Below are 17,826 nucleotides of genomic sequence, written 5' to 3' on the forward strand. Positions count from 1 at the left end.
CTTCTACGTCTCCCCTTCTTCTGTTTCCAGAAGATATCACTAAAAGACTTTGGTTTTTACAGTACAACTCTTGTACACACCCACTTCAGTAGGACTTACCCTTTTCTACTGAAACTCTTAGTTTCACAACACAATGTAATGGATACAACAAGGTTCTGGAAAAGGCTCTTTTCCATATTACAGACTCTTCTCAATAAGATATGATAAAGTGAATAGCTTGTGAAGAGATAAAGAAACAGCAGCACAAGACGATCTCAGAAGATTAGATAAATGCTATAACGAGTGTGCTACTTTTCTGTATATTGAGCTTGAAGATAATGAGTGGTTTTTGATAGCTCAAAACAAAGTTGGAGTGATAGACATTGAATATGTTCCTTGTTGATAATAAATTTGTTGTTTTCTATATAGGAATGATCCTTAAATATATAGAAACCTTGAATCCAATGTCTATAAAGAAAACGGCTTCTTTAACTCTGAGTGAGTCAGCTTTATCATCGAAAAAGGGTCCTGCAGAAAGTTTTAAAATAATCAGTCTTTGTTTTATGCCAAAACTAGTAAGGCTTGTTAAATGTCTTCGTACAACATTAATGGTGTAATTAATAATAGTACTATAGCATTAAATGATGCATTTAATACTTAGTACTATGTGAGGTAACGGTAACAATAAAGCTTGTAAGCGATCAAACGAAAAACATTAAGTTCTGCTTCTGCTTTTGCTATGTTATGTTAACCGTTAAGTTCTGCTTCTTAAACATTCGATAAGTACTGCTTCTATTTTAGCGATACGAGTACTTTTGCTATTTATATGTTCTTCTGCTTTTACTATCACCACCTACTGGTTTTGACTCTTATCACCACAATTAAAGTAAGTCTAAAAATTTTCCCCTTTGTGGTGATGCCGAAACCTAGATGTTAGTAAAGATAAGGATCAATAGTTATAATGAAAATCAGATAGTCCAACGCCTACTCAACACCCTAGGACCCCGACCACGCCCCCAAAGACCAGTCTGGACCACCTACAGCAGGGCATGCACGCTAGAACACCGAAATCTTCCAAGAACTCATGCGCTTGCACTCGATCTCCCAACTAGCCTCGCGATCTAATCTAGCTCACTCTCCGCTGCTCTAAGCCACGTTTCGGACCCTTCCAGATCCGATCTGTAGCCCCAAGAATTTAGCTTGCACGAGTGTCCCATTCGCTTTCACCTAGATTGAGCACTCTCTCGTCTCCCACCTTTAGATCCAGGTTTCCCTCGAAAAAAGCCTTCCCTAACACGAAGAGCAGCAGCCCCCCATGCACAAAATTTCAGAAAAGTCATGAACAACAACCAAAAAATGCTTGAGTAAACAAGAAATCTTGAAGCCTTGCATGATCATGTATGGATCGAAAATTTCAGACACAAGCATTCACCACGGCCTTAATATTAACGTGCATGATGCAAAGAAACGAGATAACATGCGTGCCACATTAAATATTTGGTGTACAAATGCTCGAGGGGACACGAGGCGGGGGAAACGCTTGAGCTTGGAGGAAAAAATGGAGCACCGAAATCTTGCTGCTGGAATTCACGAAGGAGGCGACTGATTGGAGTGGGGTGGGCGGCTGAATGGAGTGAATTAGGTAGGGGTGTTCAAACTTCGGATAAAACCGAAAATCCAAATCGAAAAAACCGAACACCGAACCGAACCGAACCGAAATCCGAATTTTGTAATTCGGATATAAATTTTAAAACCGAATTTTATTTGGTTCGGTTTTGGATTATATATGTCAAAACCGAAAATATCAAAAAAACCGAAATTTCATTAAATTAATAAATTTTTTTATATTTTTATTTATATTATATATTTTGATATGATATTTAGTTAATGAAAAATCATTTTGAACAATTTTTAGTTGATTGTTGTTTGTTTAATAAATTTAGACCTTCTATTTAAATATTTTACTAAGAAAACATATAGAAAGTTAACATATTATATTTTACAATATATTTATATTATTAATTTAAATAATTATACCAAAACCGAAATAACCGACCGAAATAACCGAACTGTTTTGGTAGAAAACCGAACCAAACCGAAGAAAAATGGTTCGGATTCGGATTATATATTTCTAAAACCGAAAACCGAAAAAATCGAAATAAAAAACCGAAAAAACGAACCGAACCGACCGATGAACACCCCTAGAATTAGGTTTAATGGGTGCTAATGACTAGGTTTAGGTTAAATAGATAATTATGTAATATTTAAATAGCTAACAATCAACTAATGGGCCTAATTTTGATATTTAAAAGTTTAAAAAGGATTTTAAGCCTAACAAGCGTAAAAGTATGCCCATTAAATCCAAACGTACTCCCGAAAAATATTTCGTGTTGAAAAAATTTTGAAAATATTAGCCGAACCCTTAAAAAGTCCCCCAATTCGATAAAATTTGTGTACCGTTAAAAATTAAAATCATGCGGGTAAAAATACCCAAAAATTCCTATTTTTGAAAAAATGCACTTAAAAACGCTTTAAATTAATTTATAAAATAAATCGTGTAATAAAATAATTTTCCTGAAAATTCTCCGGTCTCCGATCCTCGCTCGAACATGAAATGCATCTAGAAACCCTAATGCATGAATTTAAAAAATTTCATGAATAAAATCCTAACATGCATGAATTAAAAACGAGTCACAAGGAGTTGCTACACGCTCATTTAAATGCCCAGCAACTCCCTGTGGTTTAGCGAGGTGAGATTTTGCCTAAGGGCCTTCTCACCCCTTCTTTCGGACTCAGCGTCCTCGCTGAGGTTTGCCCCACCATCCCAAACTCACGCGGAGTCGCTCTGATACCCAATGTCACGGCCCAGCACACTTGTGATATTGTTCGCTTTGGCTCGAGGCCTCACTGCTTTAAAACGCGTCATAAGGGGTTGCTACACACTCATTTAAATGCTCAGCATCTCTCCCGTGGTTTAAATGAGCGTGTAGCAACCCCTTGTAATGCGTTTTAAAGCCGTGAAGCCTTGGGCCAAAGCGGACAATATTAAAAGTGGGTTGGGCTGTGACATTTGGTATCAGAGCCAGTGTGTGGCGTCGCATGATGTGATACATTTTAAAGCCGTGAGGCCTTGGGCCAAAGCGTATAATATCACAAGTGGGTTGGGCCGTGACATTTGGTATCAGAGCCAGTGTGTGTGGACGTCGAATGTTGTGACGTGTTTTAAAGCCGTGAGGCCTCGGGCCAAAGTGGACTATATCACAAGTGGGCTGGACCGTGACAAATTGTAGACAAAACGTACTTCCTCAAAGATTCTAAACTCTCCAAATACCCCTCAAGTTCTTGCAGATCCATCCCCCACAATTTGCTGATCCCACCAGAATTCACGCTCCTTGATTTCACGATTCATTGTAGTACCAATCACTTCTTTTTCTTTTCTTCCAACATTCTAACAGCCTCCTCGTACTCAGTTCTGGCATCATCTATATGGCTGGTATAATTAGTAATAAAACCATCTCCCATATCGAATATGTGGAGCATGGATTCCGCATATGGGCTGTGGAATGCGTAAAACTTCTTTACCGGAGATTGTACGATAATGGAGAGTTCTGAACCACAAAGAATGCATAATTCACTGGCCTTTTTGAATAGCTATATTCGTCTTTTGGTGAACGCGACTTGCATGCTTGTTTTTTTCTGTATTTTTTTCATTTCAATCTTGCGACGACCCATTGTAAGTTTCTTCCTCTTATGCAGGTTCTCCATATACGACAACATAAAATTAGGAGAAGCGTTCTTCTCCTTAATTCATGTTCCTGTTGTCTTTGTGCAGGGGGTTTATGTTTATATGATATCTGAAACATGCACATGAATATACATACATTATATATATAATGTAATTAATGCTGCTTAAATCGACTCTATAGTTTTATTGTCCAAGACAACTGTTCGAAGATTTAGGTAATATTTTTTAGGCATCTATGAGTAATATTTACCAAATATAATAGCTCTCTTTTCAAGAAATCTCTTTGCCCACAAAGATTATAACTGAAAACAAAAAGAAAGAAAATAATTAATAATCACTTATTAAGATCTTAAACCAAAAAGTGAATTAAGGTTGCATCATTTGAAATATAAGATATATACAATGTACATTTAGCAGGTATTATTATAATGTTAATAATATTAACCATACGCATCGAGACCAAATTATAACTACACACATCTCTATTTTTTTAATAAAAAAATACAATAATAATAATAACAAAAACAAAAATATAATTTATAAAAAATATTATAATAATAAAAAAAAAATATAATTTATAAAAAATATTATTTTTATTTCAAAAATATATAAATACTCACAAATAAAATCATGACTAGTCAAATAATAAATCATAAAGTTCCATTAATTTAACGGGAAAGGGTTCGGAATCCCAGCCATGCACCGACCTGTGTGGCCAATTACCCAAATCGACTCTTTGTTTGAAGTCAACAAATTACACACACAGAGATACGAAGGGAAGAAGGGTGGTGGGGATGGGGGAAGCCGGAGGCAGATCTGTCGAATAGCGAAATTTCAAACAAAAGGGCATCCTTCTTGATTCTTGCCGCTCTACAATACTTTCTTCTCAACATACATTTACTGCTGAGGTGCTTGCCACTCCCTTTCGTTGTATCCACATATATTTACCACTCTGCAAATCTTGCCTCTCCAATTGTGCCGGTTTCGTGAAAAACTCGTGCAGAAAACTAAGGGAGGGACACACGAGGCCACTGTGTGTTTGTTTGTCTTCCGTGTGAAAGAAAAAATAAAAAGAAAATGCTGGAATTGAGAGATGGGAGCTGCTATCCGAAGGAGGTAGGTGGGGGTGGATTTGGGCTTGGCTTGTGTTGACGGCGGGATTACGATTATTGCCTTCTATCAGGTAATTCTTGCATTTTTTCTGATTCTTTTGGTTTGATGGATGTGTGTTTAAGTTTCATTAATCATGAGACTGATGGGCTTTTCTTGTAGTAACGCCATCTTGTTATTGTGGAAGAGTGCATCGCTGGGACTCTAAAGTGTCTTTGACTTATTTTTTTAGAAAAAAATTCTGCTATCAGCTAGCATAAGATGTTTTTGCTTTTTTTGATAATGCATAAATGGAATGCTTGAATATTTTCCTGAGGTTGTGAACCTTAAAATAGTGAGGTGAAAGATTTATCTAGGTTTGTTTGGTTAGAGATCATTATTTTCTTGTACGAGTAATGATTCTCCATGAAGCAATTTTTTTTGCATGAAATCACTGATGCAATTCCATTTATAGTCACTGCAAATTACATGGAGTTGCTAGCTGTTCTTGTTGGATGGTGAGTTCTGAGGTCTTGAATGTGAATGACACACCAAAACTGACAACTTTGTCATGCAGCTAGTTGATGAGTATTGATATAGTTGCTCAACACGATATTCTTGCCATTTTTTGATGATGTTACTGTCACATTGTAAAATATGCCTATTGTGTTAGCAACGTGATTAATGAGTGCACCAGTGGAAACATTTAAATTTAATTTCTCGTGGTAAGACTTTTTTTATTATTGGTATTTATTTGCTAGTTGTTTGCAACATTTTAGTAAAGTGTTTTTGGTTTTATGGGTGCAAGCTTCTGAAGATTTATATGATGTTGAATATTCTTTTGCTATATTTACTACTGGTTGCTGCCTTTTAAACTTCTCTATCAACAATAGTGATGTTTTTTCAGCATTCAAATGAAATGATAAACTTCAGTATTGATTTCTGATTGGTTATTCCCTATCCATTGTTGCAGGTGATACGAATTCATTTAAGGAATTCACATCTTGGGTGGACCGCCCAAAAGGTATGCAGTTACTTCACTTTTATAAACCCCTTGGTTACTAACCCTTTTGGCAATAACATGCAATTTGTATACGCTACCACAATAAATGGTTTCTCTAAGTTACTGGGTACCATGTGCTAAATGGGAATCGGTAATTTTGTTTTACTTTGTCAGTGCTTTACTCAATCACTTCACTTTTATCACAATCACCTCAGTGATTGTCTGCTCCTAACTACAAACTCTCATTGTTCAATGTTTTATAGGTGCAACCCTATACCTTGTTTTTCTAATGCGGAAATGCTATTTTTTTTGCGTTGTGGTTGAGATAGTGGGATATGATCTAAGGTTTCATGGCGCAAAATTAGCTGAACTTTTGTTTTGTTCGAGTCTCTCTGATATTTCTTTAAAATATCAGGTCTTTCATCTACTGATTGGAACATCAAATTTTGGTGAGAATTACTGGTTTTTTATTGTTGTCGTTTCAGAGGCCTTTGCTTTATTAGATTCTATATTAGCTCTTTGATTGCGGTCATCTGTTTGCTTTTTCATTAGTCCTCATTGACAATATATTGTAAGATATCTAGGTCCCCTTTTATTTTTGTCGCAGTTGTATGCCCTTGATGTGGTTTTCTTTAAAAAGTTGTGACAAGTCAAAAATGAATTATGTCGAACTTGTAACAGCAACCAGACCACTGCTTGCTTGGAGTTCCCTTGACGATAAAATTTTTATGTTACTGCCTGCGATGATCATGGTTTTCATTGGATTCTACACATGTTTTATGATAGATTTACTTCATTTGCTTTTGCATTGTTGTTGACTACCAGTTTTCAAGTAGCTTTCCTGTTTGGCTTTTTTTTTTGCTAAATTGAATTGGAAATTATTTGGCAGGTTATTTGCTTTATTTTGGGTTAACTCCCTCGCTGCTTGTAAGGATTGGCTTTTCTGGTCACAGTCTTGTGGTTTCATTATCATGGGTATGCAGGTTACAACTTACAAGGCTGTTATTTGGATTATAAATTTTTACATGTCCGTGGTTACCCTATGTGGGTATTTGACCTAGAGATATTATTTGTTTGCAGCTTTTCCCAAAATTTTGTTTGTTGCGGCATTTCTTCTACTCTTGTCATTTTCTTTTTCGAGGGAATGTATATAATAGTGTCTGATACATTCATAATCTGGCGTTTTGCTCTTGCATGTGTGATTAATGCAGTGTCTATATAAAAAAAGACAAGTGTCATATTAAATATGTTTTTCATGATTTCCCATGTCTTCTGTTTTTAATAATATATGCAATACATTAAGTTGAATTATGTTTATCTCAATGGGTAAATCTCACATTTGCACAAAAACCTAGCTTTTTGAATACGGTGACCAACCATTATCGTCTTAGTATATGAAGAGTTTGCATTTCACTACAGATCGGTCTTAGTTGAAACTTGTGACTTACAGGGTGGACCTTTGCCATCAAACAAATGATGATGAAGAAGAATGTAGCTCCAGAGAAGCCCTACTGGAGAAGATCAGTAAAACTGATTATAGTGCCAGTAGTTGCTGCAATTTTTGCACCTTTCGGTTTATTGAAATAGGAAGTCGGCAAAAAGTTGTGATTCTGGTACATATACAGTTTTTCGCTTGTGTTAGCCGTCATTTTTCAAGAAAAACTCTTTGGTATTAATATTTTATCTTATCCAATAACAAATTTCGACCAGGTTACTGTTTTAGTCACTGCAATTATGGTTGCATCTTCGTTGCTGATATAGATTGGGATGGGAAAGAATCCTATTGACTCCGTAGTTGTGGCTCAGGCATGTATGCCTTTCATCTTTGTTATCCTCTCTTACTTGTACTGATTAATTAGACTATGTTATACTCCTCTCTTGCTCTTATTATGATGCTGATTGTAAAGAATTGCTTGCATCGCAAGTAAAATGATCATTCTGTTCCCTGGACATAAGAGAAAAAGAGGGGGGGATCTAAAGGGGGCATTTATGAGAAGTTTTTGAAACTTTATATTTAATTTTTCTAAAAGCTGAAGTCTTGTACCCGCTCTCTGTCTTATGTTATGACTGTCCTTTGGTTTTATTTCTTGCAAATTTTATTTCTGGACAAGTTTAACAGAAATGATCTCCTGAGGCTGCCCTGTACTGAACACTGGCATCAAACTATGCTAGCTTGATTGATTATTTCATTTGAAAGTAGATGATCACAGAGACTAGTTTCATATTTGTTTCTGTTGTTAATGTTTAAATGGAAATATAACACGTCTCTATCTCTCTTTAATTTCTTTGGGAATCAAGGATTGACAAATGGAGATTTGTAAACATCTCGCATGTGTATGTAGATCTCATTTCCATATCAGTTCTTTTACTGGGAATTGCCTTGGCATACTATGGTAAGCACCTATAGTACCAACCTTTAGTTTTCACATTTGTCTTTCTTTCTGCAAGTTCTAGAGATAATATGGATAGTAATTTTTTATATACCTTATGCATCTAATACATGAAAAATTAGCTAATACAAGCGTAATCCAAAGCCGCTTTTTTACAAGTTTGGGAAATTGGGCGCAGTGGGATAAATGGAATCCATACATTTGAAGTTGTTATATATGCTGCAAATCTCATATTTGTGGATCATTAATTTGTACTATGATTTTATCTTAAAATTTAATATATTTATTTCTTGAGAGGAAGAAGAGGGAGGGAATAGGGATGGAGAAGACATCTCAAATATCTGATTAATAAAATAAAATTAGTGGTCCGTGTAACTTGACTATTTTTAAAATACATGAGCATGCTTCTTCACCATACAAAAACAAACTCTTGTTTTTCTTTTTACGTTATATGTTCACTGCATGTTATGTTTACTGCATGTAAGCCTCTCTCTCTATATGTATTCATTAGACATCTTATAGTTTTGAATGTCTTAATTTATTTTTCGTGAATGAACGAACGGCTTGATTATGTATCCATTCATTTGTATCTTTGTGATGATTTTAGTGATAATCCAATTGTTTTCTCATAATATTTTGATACACTCTTTTGGCCATTGTACGTGTTGTCAGGTTTTACATCGAGTGCTTCTGTTGCTCTTGCTACAAATATTCCTGTAAGTTCTTGTTAGTTGTTACGTTCATATTTCTAAGTTTACTCATAAATATCCTTCTTTTTAAATAGTAAGTAAATGAAAACATAGTATATATCTATTCTATTATTTTTTGGTGTAGTAGAGCATCATTTATTATACAAAAAAACAAAAGTTTGGATAAAATTTAAATAAAAAAATTAGTTATATATATATATATATATATATATATATTTAGAATATCCAAAATTATTTTTATTTAATATATCGAATGATTCGATCATAAAGTTTAAACGAAACAATATTTGATCAACAAATCAGTTGTGATCTTCTGTTTATGCCAAATCATCAATTCTATATCAGCAGGGAAAAAAAATTCAGCCCATTATCAATATTAATTTGGTCGTTCAAGTTCAAATGACGTGGATGCAACAAATTAATTGGATCTTTTATTTTTAAAAGGAAAAAGCAGTGTATCTTTCAAGATATGTCAAAAGATTTGTTTTGTCTTAATAAATGTTTTGGATTTACCGATAATAATCTTAGATATCAAAATCTGAAAATCATCAAATCTGAACGAATTCCAGGAACAAGATAACCATCTCATTTTTAAATCTCTATATATTTTAATTAACATCCACTCCGTGTATTAATTATTTGAGGGTATGTAATAATTAATTTTCAAAATTATTAAGGATTTAATAAAATATGTACATAACTTAGTAAAAATACATATACATATTTCGTTATAAGAAGATTACTACTTAATTAGTAATTTGGGTGTTGAAGGAGATTGAATAATTAAACAAACAAAAAATTTAACAATGTAAATCGATACGGACATTCAAAATTGGAAAACCCCCAAAAAAATGTTTATTATATTTTACAATGCATTTATTTTATATCATGTCCGACAGTTTCTCCATCTCTTCAATTCTGGACGAAACGTTCTTCCTCAAAGATTCTAAACTTTCCAAATATCCCTCAAGTTCTTGAGGATCCATCCCCTCAATTTGATGATCCCACCAAAATTCACGCTCACGATTCGTTGCAGTACCAATCACTTCCTTCTTCTTTTCTTCCAACATTCTAACCGACTCCTCGTACTCAGTTCTGGCATCATCTATAAAAACATCTCCCATATCGAATCTGCGGCGCGTGGATTCCACAGATGGGCTGTGGAATGCGTAAAACTTCTTTGCCGGAGATTGTACGATGATGGAGAGTTCCGAACCGCACATGATGCATAATTCACTGGCCTTTTTGAATAGACCTGTTCGTCTTTTGGAAAAAGCTACTTGCAAGCTCGATTTTTTCTGTATTTTTTTCATTTCAATTTTACGACGGCCCATCGTAAGTTTTTTCCTACCATGTAGGTGCGACGACTCTGCAGTCAGAATTGAAACAAACTAATCATGCTTGATATCTAGTTCTTATATAATTCAACGAGGAATAATCAAAATTAACATATATAATTATTATGTATTAAGAAACCAACGTGTTTTAACCTTCAACCACACTTTCAAATAAATTTCCAGGACATGGCTCACTCATAAACCCTATAATAAATCCCTCGATCACATCCACTCCGTCGTCGGAATTACACTTTAAAGCTTAAAAAACTTTCAATAGAAAACCGATGGGTAAAGGTTCAATTCTTTGAAATTCCCAAAGTTCTCCCATCCACTCAAACTACCCACAAAATTTGATCGAACTTAAAGCACAAACATAGATTTACCTGACATGCTACTCTGAATTTGACACCCGCAAGATTCCATCTTTTTTTCTTTTCTCTCCGCGGCGAAGAGAGTTTGAGGGTGGGGTTTTTGCTGTATAGCGATAGGATTTTGATACAGATGAATCTGTTTTGATACAGCAGATGAATCTGTTTTGATACAGCAGATGAATCTGTAACCCGGCGCTCCGTTAAAGCCCAAGCCCAAGCCCAAGCCCAAGCCCAAACAAAATCTTGCAAGTTAAAATACTACTAAAATTTATTTCCAAACTTACTCAAAAAAATATATATTTCAAAACTCCTAGTATTAATTATTTGACTATGCCAAGGGTATGTAATAATTAATTTTCAAAATTATTAAGGATTTAATAAAATATGTACATAACTTAGTAAACATACACGCATTTCGTTATAAGAAGATTACTACTTAATTAGTCATTTGGGTGTTGAAGGAGATTGAATAATTTCAAAAAAAAAAAAGACATACAATGAAAATAATATATATTTCAAAACTCCCTAGTATTAATTATTTGAGGGTATGTAATAATTAATTTTCGAAATTATTAAGGATTTAATAAAATATGTACATAACTTAGTAAAAAATACACACACACATTTCGTTATAAGAAGATTACTACTTAATTAGTAATTTGGGTGTTGAAGGAGATTGAATAATTTTTTAAAAAAAAGACATACAATGAAAATAATATATAACTTACCACACAATATTTAATCTTTAATCGGGAAAATTGGAGTAAAATCCCTATCAACATACATATTTTTGTGATCAGTAGGGAAATTAATTTTCCACTTCCTGACACATCATAAATATTTTTATTAACTCCATGTAAAATATTTACGAATTCTTGACTTTATTATTATGGAAAATAAAAATTTAACAACGTAAATCAACATGGACTTTCAAAATTGGAAAACCCCTAAAAAATGTTTATTATATTTTAAAACACATTTATTTTATTAAGATAAGATAAGAGTAGTCCGAAAAAACAAAAAATAAAGAATGAAGCGACTCCGCTGGGGATCGAACCGTAGACCACGGCCTTATCCATTGGGCCACTGAGTCATTACAGTGAGGGAGGATCTAACATATTAATTTTGTTTTATACAATTCGTTGTACAAACTGTTTCTTGAACAAATTTGATGTAAGTATGCATGCAGGAACAGTTAAAATTTCAACTGAGACACATAACTTCGTCTAGTTAAAAACTTAAAAATAAAAATGATAGCAGTTGAAAAGAAAGAGGAAATTGTAGGCACGGGATAAACAAAATTATCGTCCTTGTTTGGAGTGAACAAGAATTGAGCAACATTGTTTGACCAACTTAAATAACCAGGTTGGTGTTGATGATTTTCACAAATGTCCGAGCTCAAGCTGAAGATGCTGGTATTCTGAAAACAGAGTTATTTACCACACAACTGGAGAGTTTCGTTATTTCCAAACATAGTAAAATTTATAAACCAAACATGACGGCTTTAAAGAACAGAAAAGATGACATTTCTCAAGCATAAGCACTGGGGTTCTGGATCAGATAAACCTCCACAGCCTTGTAAACTCCCAATACTTTCTCTTTCCCGGCTTTTATCTCTTTCTCTGTCAGCGAGAAATCGCCTTTTGTCTAATAAGTGCTGGTCACCTTAGAAAATGTACCCCCATCTGGTGCTGCTTCCAACTTGATTTCATGTGTTATCTTATCAAGATTGTCCATTAAAGTATCCCCTTCAATCACCGTGTAGCTATAACTGTATGTCTCTTCGTTCAGTTCATCAATCTGATACTTCAAAGATTTAAGATCACTACCTATAAAAAATAAAATTAAGATTAAAAACACATCTCATAACTGGATTAGAATTATATGCAATATCGTAAACAGGTTTGGATGTTTAGTTAGTTACCTTCAGCAAAATTAACTTGTTTTATGCTTCCCACTCCACCGTTGCCTTGAAGAAATTCCATGCTTTTAATTACCTGTGGGAGAAGTTTTGGGATCAAGTTACTGGAGTCTAGAATTGAGGCTTTAAAGATTCTTTTTGGACAGACTGCAGAAGCGTGCTCTTCTGTAAAAGTAAGGACACCCATTTTCGTTCGCTACTGTTTTGAGGGTTCTTATTGATTGGATTGTGTTGGATATATAATGTGACCATGGATTCTATTTATAGGCTATAACTACAGGTTCTGAGTCATAACAGGGATAAACTTTGTTAAATCCCCAGATGACGATCCTCCATAATGCTCCAAATCCCAGAATCTCGCCAATGTCATTCCAGATTCTGGGAATTATACCTTTTTCTGTAATAATATCAATCGAGTAACAAGAATAATAAAATGGGAAAATAAGAGTAAACTGGAGTTTTCCTTGAATACAAACTTCAGCATCCCGCAACCTTTGCAGCACAAATAGACAAGAAATGGAATGTATTAGGCCGTCCACAAACATGAATGAATTTAAAACTTCCGATTTTAAATCTATAAATACAGCACTTCCCTGTGATAACTTCGCCAAGCAAAAACAATATTCCAGCTTTTAATAAGAAAAAGCACCAAAGAACATGGCTATTACCACATTCACTGACGTGCACATTTCTCCAATCCATCCTTCAAAAGTCTTCAAGGCCTCAATTGTGGACTCACACAACTTGATACCGAAGCTGATGCCACAAGCCATCAGCAGCATTCAGATTACTGAAGGTGATGGAGGTGCCGGAAGCATCTAGCAGATTAATTTTGCTTATGGTGGAAACTTCAAATCTTTGAAATATCGCGTAGATGAGCTTGATGAAGAGTCCCTTGTGTACAAGTACACGTTGATTGAAGGAGAGGCGTTGACAGATAAACTTGAAAAGATTACATATGAAGTCAACTTTGAGGTAACAAAAGATGGTGGCTCTGTGTCTAAGGTGACAAGTAAGTACTACACTGTTGGGGATTTCATGCTTCGACCAGATACACCACGTTTCTGGCAAGCTTCAACTAGGTTTACTGTCCCAAAGTTATCCACCTACACAAGAAGATTGCACAAGTCCATGAAGAGTATGCATCCAAAGTGTAACAGAACCAAGAACACAAAAACCGAAGAAATTCACTCACCTTCCATGGAGCCGTTAAATCCCATGAAGGTCGAAAACCAGTGGCACATATTACTGCTTCAGAATCATCGCTAATAGCCTCAGCTAACTTAGTTGAACCCTCGGTCACATCTGCTTTCACCTGAAAATACAGGTGCATATAATCGGAGCCAACAGATTCACCAAAATTTACAGCATTATAGTTAAATAAATGGCAAAAGATGCAATTCAGACAGAAATTTTACGTAATACATGAGGCTTTTAACATTGCAACCAATTGCTAATGTACGAATAAAACTTGATTTTTTGTCTTCGGTTATAAAGGAGATTGTGGCTCTCTCGGCTGGTCCGCACAGAATGTTCAAGACTATATTAATACCAAATCAACAAAAGCCCAATTCCGCAATCAAATTATAAACATCCAAAAACGGAAACTTAAATGCAAGAGCTCTAACACTAACGATTTGAAGATCGGTGTTGTTTCCGGGTAAAGTTGATTTCGCTTTCTCAACATCACGGACACCAGCCTTGACAGAAAATCCCTTAGCTAAAAGCTGTTCCACAATCCTTTTACCGGTGCTCCCAGTGGCACCTGCAACAAATATTTTCTTCTTCTGAGAAGAACCCGTCCGCTGTTCTCCCTTAACCTGACTTCCCTCCATCTGCATTCAGTCAAATATAGAATAAAGCACCAAAAGAACACATGCAGAGACGTAAAGACTCCAAATTTATGATATAATGCAACGCAGAAGATTCGAGAGAAATTGAGAAAATTACAATCAGAAAAGACAGACAGACGCAATGAAACCAAATTCGTAATGCAGTAAAGAAACAGGAGATTCGAGAGAGATTGAGAAGATGAGGAAACTTACAGTCGAAGCTTTCGGGTAAAAAAGTGTGCGATATGACTGTCTGTGAACGAGAATAATTGAAAACGAGAGGCAGTCGGGAAGAGTCTACCAGTGGTGAGTGTACCCTCGTTGGGATCGTACCCGCCACAAATATCGTAAGATAAGAACTCAACGTGGCATTAATCACTATATTTTACCAGATTTTAATATATAACATACATATATTTTTTAATTTTATTTCATTCTTATTTTTTATCATTTATATGATTAAATATGTGATTGCATGATTAAATGATAATATGACATGATTACACGATATTAAGGATTTTACCCGAATATTATATAATAGGCAGAGAAAAGGAGACCGGAGACGACCAAGAAGAGAATATTTATTTTTCATTAAATAATGGCAAGGCTTCCTAATATGATTAAAAATGATTTAATTTTCCTAAAAATGTTGGTGTTCGAATTATTTTACGAGTCGAGCTCGATTTTTCCCGGGAAGCCGATTTTGGGCAAACAAGGAGATTTAAAAGATCAAAAATATTATTTTATAAAAACTTATTTTATAAACTTTTATTATTTAATTAAATAAATGTTATTGAGCTCAATTTAATTAATTTAAGTACGCTCAATTACCCTTAAGCTTGCAAGCCCAAAACCAAAGCCCATTTAACTTGTTAATTAATTATAAATAAGTATCCTAGGCTTTCAAAAACACCATAATTTACCCTACAATCAGCCGAATTCACCTCAAAGCACACACCACAATTTCGAAAAAATAAGGATAAGGAAAGCTTGTGTTCTTCGTCGTCCGTTCGTCCTTCCTCGCCGACGAATGAAAATTCCAGCGTTATAAACGCAAATGCACGTTTTCTAAACCCTTTTAAACATCATACAAATCATAATATGTTTGTTTTAATTGATTATGCATGAAAATTATGGGTGTTCCATTATTTTATGGTACGACGCGTATTTTCAACGCTTTTACGATTTTACTTTTTTTTGGAAAAAAGGTTATGATTCCCAACGAGTACGCTGCCAATACACGATAAAATATGGTTAAAACACGACAAATTTAAAGGAAAAATAAGGCTGTAAAACGAGGGAAACAACATAGGGAAGACCGAGAGTGGTTTTGGGTTGCACTTGGTTCTATGGCTTGGCTAGGGTGCATGGGGCTAAGGGGCTCGACCAGGTCTGGAGGTTGGGTCCTAGAGGTCATGTTTAGGTCCTAGGAAGAGTCCTAGGAGGGCTAGGGCTCGAGTCATGGGCTGCGGAAGAGTCCACGTGAATTGGGAATCCCCCCCATGTGTTGTGTGCTGCTGGGCTTCGGGAGAGGGGTGCAGCGGGGCTAAGGGCGAGCCAGGGTGGTCCATCAGGGTCCAAGGGAGATGGGCAGGGGTCGGGCCAGGGGCTGGTGTGGCTTGGTTGGCTGCTGGTTCGAGAGAGGTGTGAGAAAGCTTGGAAATGCGCAGCTGGGTCTTCTGATCCAGGCGGCTCGCGCGTGGGTTCCAGGGACTGGGATGGTCTCGGTTGGGGCTGGGCATGGTCCAGGGATGGTTAGGGTCAGGTGGGCTCGGTGGTGGCTCGGCTGGAAAAGCCCTTGCTTGCTAGGAGTCTTGGGCGAAGAAGACAGAATGAGCGCAGGTTGCTACTGGGCACGGGGAGCTGTTCGCGTGGCTTGCTGCGTGGGGTAGGGGCTCGGTGGTGGTCCAGGCCAGGTCTGGGCTGGCCTAGGGTTAGTAAGGGTCGTGGGTGATCAGTGGTTTGAGGGCTGGAAGTGTCCTAGTGTCGATAGGAGTCCTAGGATCCAAAGGAGGCTTGTGCACATATTCTGTAGCTCAGTTCCAGGGTGTTTGAGCGCCTTAGGTGCTGGTTCTTTAGGCTGGGATTGGTCAGTAGGGTGCCTAGATGGGTTGGCTTGGGTTTGGCTCAAGGTGGCTCGGGCGTGGCTCGAGTATTTTGGGAGATGGCTCTGGGTGTTCCTCGAAGGGTCAAAAACGAGATTTTAATAACTAAAATTTAATCAATGGGTCAACGAGTGTGGCTCATTATTTGGAAGGGTAGAATAAATAATCAAAATGCTATGTTTAAATTTGAGAGCAAAATATTAAGTTTTGGATTTATCCGGGATTTTATCGTCGCACGAAACGTTAATTAAAGAATTAATTGAAAAGCGTAGTTTTAAGCGGAAAAAAATTATGAAAAATTATATTTAAGCTTAAATAATTATTTAGAATAATATAATGTCATTAAAAGTTATAAAAATGATAAATTCGAGAATTTTTACGTCCAGGGGCAAAACGGTCATTTTACACTTAGGAAAATAAGTAAAAGCTTGGCAGCGTCCCGAAGGATCATAACGCATGTTAAATGATATTTTATGATTTAAAATGATGATTTTGATGATAATATGTATTTTTATGATTTATTGTAAATAGGGGTGTCAATCGGGTGGGTTGGGTCGGGTTGCGGGTCAACCCGCGAATTTTTTTTTTTTTTTTTTTCAACCCGAACCCAACCCGAACCCGAAGCAACCCAAAAACCCCCAACCCGAACACGAACCCGTCTAACCCAACTCAACCCGTCTAACCCGTCTAACCCGATTTTTTTTTATTTTTTTAAAAAAAATCGAAAAAATAAAAAATAATAATAAATATAGAAAAAAATATAATCGTTTAGCTGCCTATATAGCGACGGTTTTTATTTAAACCGTCGCAATTGAAACCGTCGCCGATTTATATGAGCGACGGTTTTAGTAAACCGTCGCTAATAGTTTAGGGTTTAGGGTATTAGCGACGGTTTTAGCAAACAGTCGCTAATAGTTTAGGGTTTAGGGTTTAGGGTTCGGGGTTTTAGCAAACTGTCTATAAATTGTCGCGTTTAGAGTCGTTTTTAACATTTGCACTTAGTCATCCTGAGTGTTTATTAAATTGATATATCCGTTATCCTTACAATAAAAAAAAATGTCAGAACAAACCATATTTAGACGAAATTACAAACAATTTGTGGTTCCTAATAAAAAGTACAAAATTGTTGATGTCAATCGAAAAAAGAGTCTTGAATACTACGAACCATTTGTATTTCCTACGCAAGTCTCGCAAGTTGTGTATTTGACTTATCCAACAAAAAAGAGAGCAGAATCAGATTGGATGCATGTGAGTACTCTACGTAGGCGAGCTTATGTCACTGATGTTGAGCCAAATACTGAGCATAATCAAATTGATGCGAACGATGCATTTCAAAATCATGGG

At 35.9% G+C, this 17,826-nt stretch overlaps 3 protein-coding genes and 1 long non-coding RNA gene across 9 annotated transcripts; 1 reads left to right on the forward strand and 3 right to left on the reverse strand.

The window, feature by feature from the left end:
• The first annotated feature begins 4,381 nt into the window (after nt 1–4,381).
• LOC140821075 (uncharacterized) lies at nt 4,382–9,085 on the forward strand. Of its 3 annotated transcripts, XR_012115634.1 has the most exons (8): nt 4,385–4,907; nt 5,787–5,837; nt 6,232–6,265; nt 6,706–6,791; nt 7,267–7,429; nt 7,527–7,626; nt 8,115–8,209; nt 8,879–9,085. It is a non-coding gene; the product is annotated as an uncharacterized lncRNA (long non-coding RNA). The 3 variants fall into 3 exon arrangements; XR_012115633.1 differs by having other exon boundaries at nt 4,382–4,907; nt 7,527–8,209; nt 8,879–9,080; XR_012115635.1 differs by lacking the exon at nt 8,879–9,085 and having other exon boundaries at nt 4,387–4,907; nt 7,527–7,622; nt 8,115–8,231.
• Nucleotides 9,086–9,797: 712 nt separating this feature from the next.
• On the reverse strand, nt 9,798–10,250 carry LOC140821053 (agamous-like MADS-box protein AGL61). The gene has a single exon (XM_073181463.1). It carries the CDS (start codon nt 10,248–10,250, stop codon nt 9,798–9,800), a length of 453 nt encoding a protein of 150 aa, XP_073037564.1.
• Nucleotides 10,251–12,082: 1,832 nt separating this feature from the next.
• On the reverse strand, nt 12,083–14,754 carry LOC140821073 (uncharacterized protein At2g34460, chloroplastic-like). 4 transcript variants are annotated; one of them, XR_012115628.1, is made up of 5 exons: nt 14,180–14,728; nt 13,741–13,860; nt 13,214–13,651; nt 12,549–12,621; nt 12,087–12,453 (listed from the first exon to the last, which is right to left on the reverse strand). XR_012115628.1 is itself a non-coding variant. In XM_073181482.1 (4 exons), exons 2-4 carry the CDS (start codon nt 14,378–14,380, stop codon nt 13,565–13,567), a joined length of 408 nt encoding a protein of 135 aa, XP_073037583.1. In that variant the 5' UTR covers nt 14,591–14,754; the 3' UTR covers nt 12,084–13,564. The 4 variants fall into 4 exon arrangements, 2 of the variants coding, with proteins under 2 accessions (XP_073037582.1, XP_073037583.1); XR_012115627.1 differs by having other exon boundaries at nt 12,084–12,453; nt 12,565–13,651; XM_073181482.1 differs by having other exon boundaries at nt 12,084–13,651; nt 14,180–14,380; nt 14,591–14,754.
• On the reverse strand, nt 12,155–12,732 carry LOC140821054 (major allergen Pru ar 1-like). The gene is made up of 3 exons (XM_073181464.1): nt 12,549–12,732; nt 12,304–12,453; nt 12,155–12,246 (listed from the first exon to the last, which is right to left on the reverse strand). Exons 1-3 carry the CDS (start codon nt 12,730–12,732, stop codon nt 12,155–12,157), a joined length of 426 nt encoding a protein of 141 aa, XP_073037565.1.
• Nucleotides 14,755–17,826: the final 3,072 nt, after the last annotated feature.

This window comes from Primulina eburnea, unplaced genomic scaffold (assembly GCF_022965805.1).
Source record: "Primulina eburnea isolate SZY01 unplaced genomic scaffold, ASM2296580v1 ctg3_ERROPOS2889059, whole genome shotgun sequence".
Classification (NCBI taxonomy): domain Eukaryota; kingdom Viridiplantae; phylum Streptophyta; class Magnoliopsida; order Lamiales; family Gesneriaceae; genus Primulina; species Primulina eburnea.

Coding starts and splice junctions, on each gene's coding strand:
- LOC140821054 (XM_073181464.1), bottom strand. CDS start 12,732: ATGGGTGTCCTTACTTTTACAGAAGAGCACGCTTCTGCAGTCTGTCCA. Junction 12,454..12,548: donor ACAAGTTAATTTTGCTGAAG/GTAACTAACTAA, acceptor TATTTTTTATAG/GTAGTGATCTTAAATCTTTG. Junction 12,247..12,303: donor GGAAGCAGCACCAGATGGGG/GTACATTTTCTA, acceptor TCTCGCTGACAG/AGAAAGAGATAAAAGCCGGG.
- LOC140821073 (XM_073181481.1), bottom strand. CDS start 14,386: ATGCAGATGGAGGGAAGTCAGGTTAAGGGAGAACAGCGGACGGGTTCT. Junction 13,861..14,179: donor ACAACACCGATCTTCAAATC/GTTAGTGTTAGA, acceptor CTGTATTTTCAG/GTGAAAGCAGATGTGACCGA. Junction 13,652..13,740: donor ATTTAACGGCTCCATGGAAG/GTGAGTGAATTT, acceptor CTTCTTGTGTAG/GTGGATAACTTTGGGACAGT.
- LOC140821053 (XM_073181463.1), bottom strand. CDS start 10,250: ATGGGCCGTCGTAAAATTGAAATGAAAAAAATACAGAAAAAATCGAGC.